At 53.1% G+C, this 12,622-nt stretch overlaps 1 protein-coding gene across 8 annotated transcripts in view; it reads left to right on the top strand.

Moving 5' to 3' along the window:
• The window catches only part of LOC308195552 (uncharacterized protein), an 80,226-nt gene that overhangs the window by 49,378 nt on the left and 18,226 nt on the right, over nt 1-12,622 (top strand). For all 8 annotated transcript variants that reach the window (XM_080593177.1, XM_080593181.1, XM_080593179.1 and 5 more), the window contains 4 exons: nt 5,672-5,745; nt 6,147-6,232; nt 7,194-7,233; nt 8,221-8,301. In XM_080593177.1, the coding sequence (XP_080449303.1) occupies nt 5,680-5,745; nt 6,147-6,232; nt 7,194-7,233; nt 8,221-8,301 (273 nt within the window). In that variant the 5' untranslated portion in view covers nt 5,672-5,679. The remainder of the gene's footprint in view (nt 1-5,671; nt 5,746-6,146; nt 6,233-7,193; nt 7,234-8,220; nt 8,302-12,622) is intronic.

Consider the following 12,622-nt stretch of genomic DNA (forward strand, 5'->3'; position numbering starts at 1 on the left):
TTTCCTTTCCTGTAGCCCGTCTGTAGCCGAGTGCCACTTTTTGGGCGAGTATCAAAGCCAGGGGCTGAGGCTGCCTAAAGCCATCGTTAGGAGGGGACAGGGAAGGTTTGTTTGGGTTGAAATCTCCCTCCTAGGATTTCTAGCGAAACCACTAGACGGCTGCGAGCGGAGGTCCTACAGCTCAACACCCGCCCCCACCCGAGGGCACGGCGCAGTTGTTGAGCAGAAGGACCTGGGTCCTGCTGCGCAAGGAGCTCGGGGTGCAGGCCGGAGCGTGCCGTGCCACCCCAGCCGGGGAGAGCTGTCATCTCCTGCTGCTTGGCACCTACAGCTGGCTGCGAGTGCTCTGAAGCACACCGAGGTGCCTGTCTGTGCACTCGAATAAACCCTACCGGGGGATTTTTAGCGCTCTGTAGCCTGTTTCTTCCTGAGCTGCTCCTCCACGGGGCTGTGGGGCGGCTCTGCAGGGCTGCACGCCGCAGGGCACGCGAGAGCCGGCACCGCTGCTCGAGCTGCGGCTGCTGTGCCCTGGGGCACTGCCTCCTGGGGACACTGGGGGCTCAGCTCTGGCAGGTGTCCTGGGACAAACGGCTCGAGCTCAGCTCCTTTAGGCACGTTCCCCGCAGGAAAATCACAGGGACTGGCTCGTACCGTAGGCAGCTAAAGGTTGTAAAATATGCTAAAACGTGCTTTTAAAATAGAAGGCGAAACAGGAACAGAGACGTGCTTAGTTTCGATGGTGGTGGATGTGGTCGTCAGTACGTACCTTGGTGACTTTATTCCACAGTAGCTTCAGTCTGATGCAAGCTAGTGCATTATTTAAGTACAGTGTGTCAAAACTTGCTTTATTTACTACTCCTTTTTTCCCTTATAGCAGTCTCTACTAGTTATTTGGGCGCATTCAGGGCTCCAACACACCTTAGCCCAAACTCATTTCCTCTTCAGGGCAATAGTTATCAATGACTTGCTGCTCAGAGGGGCAGCCAGCCTTAAAATCCCCATTCTCAGGGGCTCGGGTGCAGCTGGGCAGCACAGAAGTGCGCTGCTGCAGCAAGCGTGCAGGTTCTGTGCGCTTTGCCCTGGGGAGATGAGGGGTGCAGGCAGCTGGGATGGCTCAGCTTGGGGAGGGAACTTGGGATTTTGCAATTTGGCTGCGTGCCTGTGTCGTGCTTGCCTTTTAATTTGCTGGAACTGGTGGGCACAGCGCAGACAGAAGAAACCAAAACACAGAGGCTGTAATCTCAAGTGCGCTGAGTGGCTGCTTCTCTGCAGGATAAAATATTGAAAAATTGCTTTGCAGAATATCCCCAAGTCTGGTCTAAGGTTGAGAACGTGATGCTATGCTTACTGAAAAGGAGATTTACTGGCATTTTCCCTCGAAAGCCCTTATGCCAGGTTATAACTGACCTACTGTCCAGCAAAAGAGCGAAGGCAACAGTGAGCACAGCCTGCACTGGTGCAGCATGACAGTATAAAATCAGCACATGTGTAAAAAGCCTGTATTTTCCCTGTAAGAAGGCCAAGAGAAAACTGGAAAGTCAGCAGCTGTGGCTCAGGAGGGGTTTGGCTGCTGGGAGGCTGAAGAGCAAGAGCTCAGCAGCGCCCGAGGAGGGAGGTTTGACACCAGGGTTCAGCTCACGCAGGAAACACGGGGCAGTGCCTGCTCTCACACTGCTGCTGGAAACGGTAGGTTCAGGGTGAAGTGCTGCTTGCTTCAAGCTCACTTGGTGTGAAAAATACTGGATTGGCACAACATCACTGCAGCTTCTCCGTTCAAAGGCTAGGAGTTGCTTTCTGGCAGGTCCCAACAGCAAAACTGTTCTGCGAGAAGGTCTCGGAGGCGTCAAATCCTGAACTGTGGCTGAAGTGAATTTCTTGTGAGGCACCTTCCCTTAGACCAGTTTGTTTGGTGCTGCCTTACTGCAGCACCATGGAAGTTCAACGACTAGTTTAAATGCAGAGCATAGATTTAGATACTCCACTTTCCCTAAGTATTTACTGTTACGTATGATAATGATTTTATGGGACAAAAAAAAAGATATCTGTGGCTTCTTAGGGAGTAAGCTTGACTTAAAGGTAATAGTGTTTGCACACAGTCACGTGTTTTTGGTGCAGACACCTTCGTGCTGCTGCCAACGCTTGAAATCCACACGGTGAATTAATATCAGGAAAGTTGTTCTCATCTAGGGAAAACTTCAATGTTTTGTGAAGAGTTTGCATTTGCTCATGGCTAGGTAGGTATTCAGTGTGGGTTGGCAATAACGTGCGTTTTCACGGAGCATCTTTTTTGCTTGCTGTTACTGGGGTTAGTTCTTCATCCCTTAAATCATAAACTGGGAGCTGCAAATTTTGTGGGAGATGGCAGACTGTGGGTTTTTTCTTCTACTCATTATTTTTAAAAGAAACTACTTGGGAACTCTGTTTGTTAGTTAAATTCCATGGCTTGAGGCTTTCTGTTGCTTGTATCATAGCAAAATCATCTACTACCCTAATGGTTAATGCCTTTTCGTTCCTTTTCGTGGCTGCTTCACAATGGGGGATTGTCACCAAAAAAAAAAAAAAAGGGAAAATACAGTGCACACAGGAGAAAATTGGGCAGCTGGAGGAAGCCATTGGAGTTGTGTATCTAGGGGAAAAAAGGAAGCCCTAAGCCTGGCGTATGTGAGTGGAGAAGCGAGGTAAGTACGGGCTTTAGCTAATTGAACCCATGTTGTTGGTTGGGGTTCGGAGCCAGGCAGCCCGCTCTTACCCCGGTGCCATTTCTGTGATGTGAGGGCATTTTCTGTTTGTTCTGGTTTCATTCAAACTAAGCAGTCGCTGCTGGCTCTTCCATGGGGATTTTGTGGGGTGGCAGCTGGCCTTGTCCACCAGCACCCCCTGTGCTGGCTGCACGAATGGGCAGACGAGCGAAAGCGAGCACAGCTCCGCCTTGTCCCATTGCCATCAACCATCTCGTCTGCTTTTGAGTTGTCTTCTAAATTTGGGTCGACGAGCAGCAGAAAGAGAACCAGCACGCGTGTTCCAGGCAGGAGATGCAAAACGGGCTACTTTGCATTAGTCTGGGGCTTCTGGCTGCTGGGAGGCTTTCATGTAGGCTGAAGACAAAAGAAATGTGGTCTTGCTGCTTTCTTCTGCTGTGGGAACCCTCCATTGTCACCAAGTAGCTCTTCCTCTGGTTATTCTATTACAGCATGAGGTTAGAGACAGAATAATTTCCACTTCGTAAACACCTTGCACGTTTAATTTGACACACAGTTTTATTTTTCCCTCCGGCCTGCGGAAGGTTTGTATTTTTAGCAGCACCTAAAGGGTGTCATTTCTTCGGCCTCATAACAATCGGAAAATGATGTAAGGAGGGAGTGGGGTCAGGAAAGCATTTGCCTCTGATTTAAACTTCTCAGAAGAAAGCCACAGGAAGGAGAAGATAAAGATATGTTAGAGGACACGGTGAGACTGTCACTCAGACCTTGCATCGTGAAAAAATGAAGCCACAGTTAGCATGTGTTAAGCAAAAGCCAGGGGAGCATTTTAAGTAAGATCCATGGCTCGGAAAAGTAGAACAACATGCGGTTTAATGTATTTGTCCTTGCTGTGTTCTGGCTGGGGAGTGAATAACGGGGAAATTCCCTTCCTGCTGCGGATTGAAAGAGTTTGCTCTTTAAAGAGCCTCAGCCAACATGCATCCTACCCCCAGAGAGGGGACCGAGGTGCTTCCTCGGGGGAGGTCAGGGCAGCTCCGGGTTCCCACTCGTTTGCAGCGACAGCTCAGAGTGAGCAAGCGGGATTTGCTTTGGGGTTGTGGATGCGAGCTGGTGTCTTCTTTTCAGAAAGCAGCAATCCTTCCTGCTTGCTTTCCCGCTTACCTGTAGCGGTTCTGACATCGAGTGGCTGATTCAAACATTGCTCGTCGGTCTCAGTGCTGTCTATTGGTCTGTGGGTGTCCTCAAATTAACGTGGGCAAACAGAAAAGGACATTTTTAACTGATCACTTAAGTGAAAACAAGGTGGGTAGGGCTTTTCTTCTGACCCTGCAGCCGGTTAGGATTCACTGTGTGCTGTGTTTTCCCATAACGGGTCCCACATATACTCCGTGCTTCAAGCCCTGCAAGAAATCTCTGGACTGTGTTATTAAAGCCGCTCAGCTTTCAGATGTTCTGGGTAAATCACTGGATGATTCATTGTGTGGCAGTGGGGAAAATAGTTTATGGTTGCGGTGGCTCTTAACAGTTTTTTCCCGGCCCTGCCGAATCTTTTGACAGCAGGCAAAATCTCCTCGGAGCAGGCAAAAGCAGCCTGACTTTCTAACGAACTATTCTAAGAGGTTTTGTCCTCATAAGCTGTCAGAAACTTCCAAACTCTAAGCCATTTGGAAAACCCCGTTAGAGCTGTGTTCCCTGTGTTCCCTCCCTCTTGAAATGCAACCTTCCCATCTGGGACCTGCGGAGACGTGGCCGCGTGGGGGATAACGCGACGTGATTTCCCAGAGCTCGTCCTGCCCGCTGCGAGTAGGGTTCATAATTCGTGGCAGAAGCGTGGGGAGCGCTTGGAAAAAATAATAATAAGAACTGAGCGCTGCGGGAAGGGGAGCAAGGGAAAGGTAACAGCAGATGGAAAACGCCGGGGCTGGCTGGAGTCTGCCCGGTTACAAAGTGGTTGGGAATGGGGGCTGGGGGTGTCCCCCGTGGGCTGGGGGTGTCCCCACTGCCTCCTCCCTGCCTGGGGACAGGGTGGCTCCTGGAGCCCGAAGGTGTGGGTGGCGTTGCTTGCAGCGCTCCGGCACCTTGCCAGCCTGGGGAGGTGACGTGGCCGTCTTGGCTGGGCCGTGCACGGCAGCACGCGCCGCACGGGGCAGCTCCCAAGCTCTCACAGGAGGAGGAGGACGTGGTGGAGCTGCTCTCCGCTCTCGCAGCCTCCTTGCTTTCTCCTCCGGGCTCAGCTTTGTTCGGCAGGGAGGGTGCTCCCGTGGGTCTGTACGAGGAGGCGTTTGCGATTGACGACTGAGCCCCACGTGGATCACAAAGCAGCTGGGGGCTCTGTGGTCACCTCGCTGCCCCGTTGCCCTTCTCGTAGGGATGCGTGTGGATGCTGACTGTCCAGAGGCCATTTAATCGCGTGCGCACTTCAACAGGCAAACATTTCTCCTCTTAGCGTTGTCTTTGACGTTGAGTCAGCCTTCGGATGTCCCTACAGCTCTGATGGCTTCACACCCAGAGCTGAGGGCAAGAGTTGGGCGTTTTGCTCTCGTCCCGTAAATGCTCAGCGGTGCAGCTGGCGTGCAACCGCGTGGCGCAGGGGCTCTGTGGTAAGCACGGCTGGTTTCCTCGTCTCCGTTTTAAAAGCTTGGTGTCTTTCCTACAGGCATGTGTGTGCCTAGAACAAAGGCGCAGCGTCTCATCCTCCAGCCTGCTTTGCAGACAAAGCTCCCACTTGCTCAAATTCAGTTGTTCCCCATGCAGAGCGAGGAGCTGGCAGTCGTGCTGGGTGCATGCGAGCTCCACACATGCTTTGTATGGAGGCTTTTCAATCTCAGCCTAATTTTAGCTTTGGGATAAGGCTGGAAGCTAAAGTTGTCAGCAAAGCTTTTTCCTATTAGCACTTGCCTAAAATATTTCCCATGCTGTGTACACATTTACTTATCTCCTTCTCTCTTTTTTTTTTCTCTGCCTTACAGCTTCTGACATGAAGAAAGATATAGACACTTTAATAACCCAGGAAAAAGCGGAGATCGTTGCCAAGTATGAGAAGGTACCAAGCTCGTGCTTTCCCCCAGCACGCTAAGGCTGCAACTATTTAATCAGGTGGTCAAGCAGAGATGCTCCAAAGCATCTCCACCATAACCCGTCTCTCCCTGCCCGCACATCCCCTATCACGTTGTCCCCAGACTTTCTCATGGATCCTATCCTTTGGCTCAGGCCAGAGTTTGAAAGGTCCTAGGATTCCAGTGCCGCCTGGAGCAGAGACGCCCCCCCCAAAGCTGGATGGTGCAGATTTTTCTCCTGCTTGCATTGTGTTTCTCTCTTTAGAGCAGGTTTTAGTCTCCAGGCCTGTTGCTCTGTGCTCACGTGGGGGCTGGGGGGGAGCGGGGTGCGGGCACTGGGGTGTTCCCACTGCTGGGGGTGGCTCACGGGCATCCCTTCTGCTTCCAGGGCAGGCAGGAGGGAGCTGAGATCGACCCGTGGGAAGATGCCGATTTCACGCTGTATAAAGTTACCGACCGGTTTGGGTTCCTGCAGTAAGTCCTGCTCTCCTCTCCTGTCCTTCCCCAGCGCGTGCTCGTGCGGGGTGCCCTCTGCACAGCGTGGCAGGGCCGGCATCCTGGCTCCAGGCTGCTCTGTGGCTTGGCTCCGTCAGCCCCAGATGCTGGAGGAGAGGCTGGGGGCACCTCCTCCCTCAGCCACGCTGGAAACACGCTGCTTTGAATCTGCTGCAAGGCAACGTTCAGAGCCCTCCAAAACTGCCTCAAAATGCTCACGGTGACCTTCGTGAGCGGGAAAAAAAAAAAAAAAAAGTTTTGAGATAACCACTTGGTAGGAAAGGTGTTGTTTTGTTGTGTTTTTTTTTAAAGGGGGGGGGGGTCAGGATGTCCTTTTGCTTGTCCTCTTTGAGGAAGAGGGGTTTCCCATCACCTGGTGTCAGAAGCTGCAGGCTGGTGCTCGTGCACCTCCTTGGAGGCCTGTGGCATTTGTTTGAAGGAGATCCTTCTGCGTTTGCCCCTGCTGATGCAGGGCTGTGTAGGAAGGGAAGAGATATCTGATCATTCTTCCCTCCCTTAGGAAATCCTTGCCCTAAGCAGGGCACGAAGGAATTAAATGCACTCCTGTTGGCTGGGGAGAACTTTTAAAGAGCTGTTTCTTTCAGATTTACAACAGAAGTAAGAATAGCGGGTGTCCTGTCTGCAGCAGGGGGGATTCAAAGCACTTGCTGTTCAGAATTCCCCTGCTTTTTTTAATGGATGCCCAAATGTGCACAGGGTTTCCAGCAATATCCGTGCTTGATATCCCCCCAGCAGCTCCCACGGGGTTTTGGCTGGTGCCTCGGGCAGGCTGTGGCCCAGAGGGACAGCTGTAGGACAGGCACGAAGTCCTGGAGCCACGTGGCTCTGGTGCGTGGCTCCCTGCAGAGGGACCCGCAGCACCCGGTGCTCCTCACCCTGCTCACGCCCAGGCTAACCTTGGCATCCCTTGCTTTTCCAGCGAGCAGGAGCTGCCGACCCGCACCGCCTTGGAGGAGAAGGTGAGAGCTGTCGGCTTTGCTGATGCGGTTCTCAGATCCTTATAAGCTTGTTTTTAGGGAAACAAATGTGCAAGTGAGAGTGCAACAAGCGGAGGTGGGGACTCTGCATGCTGCAGCTCCGGGACCGCTTGTTGGAGCTTTCATTTGTAGTGTCAGGCACCTCTCTTCCGCCACGCTGCAGTGAAACCTCACGTTTTAAAGCGCATTTTGCACATTTTTTCCTCCTGGGAAAAGCTTCCCTCGATTGGGCTGCGGCATGGCGCTGAATGGCTGCAGCTTAAGAAGGGGACTGAAGGCACAGGGGAAGACAGCAGTGGTTGTGGGTAACCCTGCTCCATCCTCCTCTGCCCCGACCTGGCAGCATGCCCTCCTGCAGGGACACGAGGCTGTTTGCAGAAAAAAAAGCCATTTTATTCTGAGATAGAGCCAAGCCTCCCTGTGCACTGTGCCACAGCTGCAGGAGGTTAAAGCTCACCTGGAAAGTGGAGATGTCTGTGTGGGCTTTTGTGGCAAGTAACAGCTCTTTGCTTCGGTTCATCTAATAAAATACTTTGCCTCGGAGGGACCGGTTTGGGGCCTGGTTTATGGATGTTTGGCTTCTCCACTGGGATCCTGCTAGCTGGGACTAAAGCGTCTCATGTCCACCTGCCTTCTGGCAGAGGTGATGCAGAATGGTCTGAGGCTCGCTGAACATGGAAGGATTTTGTTGTCAAGGGCTGCTCCTCCTGGAAATGCTTTCTGTCTGCTAAGCCGGTGTCTCTCCTTGTTTATACACTGCATTTTTAATGACTGGGGGTTGAAATTGCCAGCTCCTGCAAACACCTCTGGATTATTCCTGGCCCCAGCAAGAGGTGTTTACGTGTAGCTGAATGCAAAGTTCAGCTGTTAGAAATTTCAAACTAAAGAGAATGAAGTTTTATTCTTTCAGAAAGTATATTCAGAGGTTTTTTTCTTACATTTGTCTTGTCTTCTTCCCCCTTACACCAGCAAAAACAGCAGGAAATCGAACGCGTGGACAAGTGGCTGAAGATGCTGAAGAAATGGGGCAAATACAGAAACAGTGACAAGGTGAGGTGGAAAAGAGCACGTGCGAGGCGGGATGTGGTGGTGCAACCTTTGAATCAGGCTTTCAAAAAGTTGAGGGAGAAACCAGAGATCACTGGAAAATATTGCCTAGTTCTACCCATTAGTCTTTAAAATGTTCAGTCTTTCCTTGAGCTTGCTGCTTTACCGGTAGAGGGAATGTCTTGTTCTGACGAGACTGTTATTAAAAATGGTTTCCTAAAAGCCGCCTGCGTGTTTGCACTTAGCTTACCTATGCAAGCAGGAGCATAGCAGAAACGTTCGCGTGCCCTGCCTGCGAGAGCAGGGGGTGCCTCGTGCCCCGGGCTGTTTGTGTCTCCAGCACCTGGGAATCGCGAGGGAGGCGTGAGGGGTACGGTGCAGCTGATGTTCCGTGTAATCCTGATGTTCCGTGTAATCCACGCGTTGGTAAAGCAGACTTAAAGCAGAAACCTCTTTAACCTAATGGCAGACTTCAGACCCTTGCTGGGCACGGACAGGAGCACTGTGCCTGCTGTGCGCTTTGGGCAAGGTGGACGTGCTGCCTTTCTGCGTGGGATTTCGGAGCCTCGTGCTCCCCAGGGGCCAGCCTTGGAAAGAGGCATGCCAAGTCCTTTGGGCTCACGTAGATGGATGCTTCCCAGCAGCATCAGCAACCCTTACAGCCTGGGGGCCCAGCAGCTTGTGGTGGGCTCTGCTGGCTGTATGGCACCCTTTGGGTTGTCCCGAGGGACGGGGGCCCCATGTACAGCCCCAGAGGAGGCCCCAGGAGCCGAGCAGGATTTTCACCACCCAGCTGCTTCTTGGCTTTTGGTTTCTGGCTCGCGAGGTGCCTGACCAGCCATCTACCAGCAGGCCTCTTGCGGGTCTTTGTGTCAGAAAACCGCAGAGCTCTTGTCATGGAATAAATGACGTTATTATTTATACCAGCCCCTAAATGGTTCTTGACTCCTGGACACAGAAGAGGCATTGTCCCCTGGAGGACTCGAGCCTGGCTGCCCTGGCAGTCGGCGTCAGCCCCCTCAGCGGACGGAGGGAGCATAAAGGAGCTTTGACTTGGTCCTGATGGTCCTGGCAGCCCGGTGGCACTGCTCACAGGCCGGCCTGTGCTGCTGCTGGTAGCTACCGGGGAGTGCCTCAAGCTGCCACACAGCCCGGTGCTCAGTGCCGAGTGGCAGGGAGCAAGACCCTAGGAGGCACAACAAGAAGTGCTTTCAAAAAAAAAAAGCAGGTTGCATCCTTCACCTGGATGTCTTTCCATCCCCGTCCGTCCTTTGTGTGGACCGCTATGCTGTTTGCATCCTTTTTTCTTAAAGGAGAGACGCTGTACCACCCCGTGCTCCGTGGGAGCAGAGAAGCTGCTTGGAGATGCACGTTGCCATGAGCTGATGGCTGGCTGCAGCTCACAAATGGACTTGGAAGGACAGCAAAGAAAGGAAAACCTGCTGCTGGGAGCGCAGTGATGCCCTTCAACCACTTGCGTTTTTTCCTAGCTAAGGAGGCACGATGAGCTCTCGGTCTGATTTTTGCAGTGTGCAGCGGGTTGGGTTTGTTCCTTCCCTGAGCAGTCAGCCTGTCGGCTGCATGGCTGCTCCTCTTCACGGTTGTTTTCAGCACTTCACTGCCGTGACAGAAGCCCAAGTGTCACAAGACGCCGTCTGCCTGCTATTTTAATAAAGGCTTGGCTGTCGTCTTAGGGAAAAAACCTCTTGCTGAAGCCAGGAGCCTTATATTTGATCTTCGTTTTGATAGAGCCTGTGCGGAGAGGCCCTGGGCTCCTCGTGCAGGCGGGTGTGTTTTGCAGCATCTCTCAGCACTTGCGTGGGACTCAGGTCGTTGCCTCGGCTTGCCTGTTGTGAAACGTGTGCTGCGCAGCTGGGAAGGGTGTGAGCTGCTGAACTTCTCACGTGTGGACCAAAAGCTGCCCCAAGAGGACCCGCAGGCTTTCTCCTGGAGAGGAGAGAAGGGCCGTGGTGGAACTGTCTTCCCTCCATCTCTGACACCCTACCAGGAAGGCCGTGCCCTCCCCAGGCATGTACCGTGTCCCCCAGCCCAGGGGGCATTGGTTCAGCAGTGGCTGGCAGGCTGGGGAAGGCTGCACGCCCGGCTGTGCTCTGTTTTGCTCCCTGAGCAGCATGTCCCTGTGTGCTGCTGGCCACTGGCTGCCTGTTGCGGCTGCCGCAGATGCTAGGGACCAAGGCAGGAGAAGCCCTGGTGTATTGCCTGGCCCAGGGTGGCACGGCTACACCTAAAATCATTCCTGGTATAACCTGTTTGGAGACGAGCAACAAATCAGATTGCCGTAATTAAAGCGATGCCCTGGGGCTCCTGGTGCTTCTCACCCTGTCAGATCTGTCTGCGGAGCTGTCCCAGACATGCTGTGTAGCAGTGTGATTTCATTTCAGCAGAACACAGGTGACACCGGTGCTGTTCCTAGCATGAATGTCAGGCTGATGTCACGGTGCCTTTCCCTGGCTCTACGTGCCGTCTTCTGGCTTCCACAAAGGAAACGATGAGAAAATACACAAGTCTGTGCAAAGAGCACATGGTCCTGCAGAGCTGATGTGTGCCAAACCTGTGAAAAAGTATTAAATCGTCTAACTCAGGGTGCAGCACCGGGTGGTGTGTGTCCCCTTCCCTGCTCTTTTAACCCATATGACCGGGTTTAGGATTCTAGGAAATGCCCTGATAGTGCTACGTAAGCATGCGCAGTTAAGGCAGCACAGTTTAGGGGGAAAAAGGCTGTGCTGAGTGTGCTCCGACAGCAGGGTGACTTGCTCGTTGTAGCTCCGGAGTAACGGGATTTCAGCCAGAAGCATCAGTCCCGTGGGACTGAGAGCTGCGGAGAGGACGTGGCCTCTGTCTGCACCGTTTGCAGGCTGCTCGCTGCTGCTGGCTGTGGGGAGCAGGACCTTTGGAGAGGGATGGCTTTGGCCAAAGACGTCAGGTTTTTAGACAAAGCCTCTCTCTGCACGCAGGCGTGGCCTCATCTCTGCTAAAGGTCACTGGGCTGCTGGGCGCTCCATCCAGTGCGTGCTGGCAGGGCGGTTTGGGATGAATCAGGGCTCTGTAGGGACGGGCACAGACCCCCGGGAGGGAGCAGTCTGCTCCCGCTGGGGCCAGCCTGGTGACGTTTGGCAGGGCAGGGGCAGTCCGAGTCAGGTTTTGCCACCGCTGCAGTGCTGCCAGCAGGAATATCCCAGGGGAGAACAGGGCTTGCGCTATTGAGCAAGCCTCTCTGCCGTGGCCATCACATCTGCATCCTCCTTGCCACATGTCCACCGGGACGGTGGAAGGCTCCACCTCTGGGGTTTGCCAGAGGACTGTTGCTAAAAATGAATAATATTTCCCTGCTGTATTATATATTTTCAGCTGTTTGGGGGGTTCAGGCTCTCACCTTCCTCTTCCCAGCAGCTCTATCTGCCCTGGCAGCAAGGGGAAGCCGAGACACTTCCTAAGGGAGGACTTCTCAGCTGGCCCTCACTTCTCTGTAGGCTTTCCTCACAAGGACTTCTGGCTTCCTTCCTCATTATGCTGAAGTAAGCGAAGGCAGGCAGCATTTTCCTCTTTCCCAAAGGTGGCTGTTGTAGTACATGTACGTGCCCACCCCAAAGGAAATGAGAAAGGGGGCTGCCCCCTGCTGCAGGCTGTTGGAGACATGGAGAGTATACTGAGAGGCTTGAAAGTGAACTAGCCATGCCTGCCCCAAATTTGGGTATTACTCCTGCAGTCCCTTCCTGGTGGGCTGTGCAGGTGGCTGGGAAGCTAAGTGACACACACCAACATTTGAAAGCGGGCTGAAATGGGCATGTTCTGTTTTTAAAGCTGCCCTCCCACCCCTAGCCCTTTCTAAGGGCTTCAGCCACCAGCATCTCCAGCTGTAAAGCGTGAAGGTGTTTGCTCCTCCTGCTGAGCTGCGGCTCGTCTGCTTGGGTCGTGGTCCTGGCCCTCCTTCCCCAGCTGCAAGCACCGAGCAGTTTATTAGAGCCAAGAGATGGTGACCTTGAGGGTTCTTCATTTTTCCCATGGAGCGGGGTTCCCATCACCTGCGCTTCCTTCCCTGCACAATTGCCTCTTTTGATGATAACTTCCCTCTTTTCCTTCAAGTCTCCCGAAGAAGGAAAATTGCTCATTTTTACTCCGTGTGACTCACGGCACTGAGGTTTTATCACTTGCACTTTTGGAGGCGGGGGGAGGAGGAAGGCCCTCGGATAAATAACAGAGCGCCATTTCGGTTTGGTTCGATCGCAGCATGTTTTGTAACTCCCTTGTTTCTGCTGCACTCGCATGCAGAGAAAATCAGTAGAGACAGTTGCTACATGCCAGT

The sequence above is a fragment of the Anser brachyrhynchus genome (genome assembly GCF_964034855.1).
Source record: "Anser brachyrhynchus genome assembly, chromosome: 5".
Classification (NCBI taxonomy): domain Eukaryota; kingdom Metazoa; phylum Chordata; class Aves; order Anseriformes; family Anatidae; genus Anser; species Anser brachyrhynchus.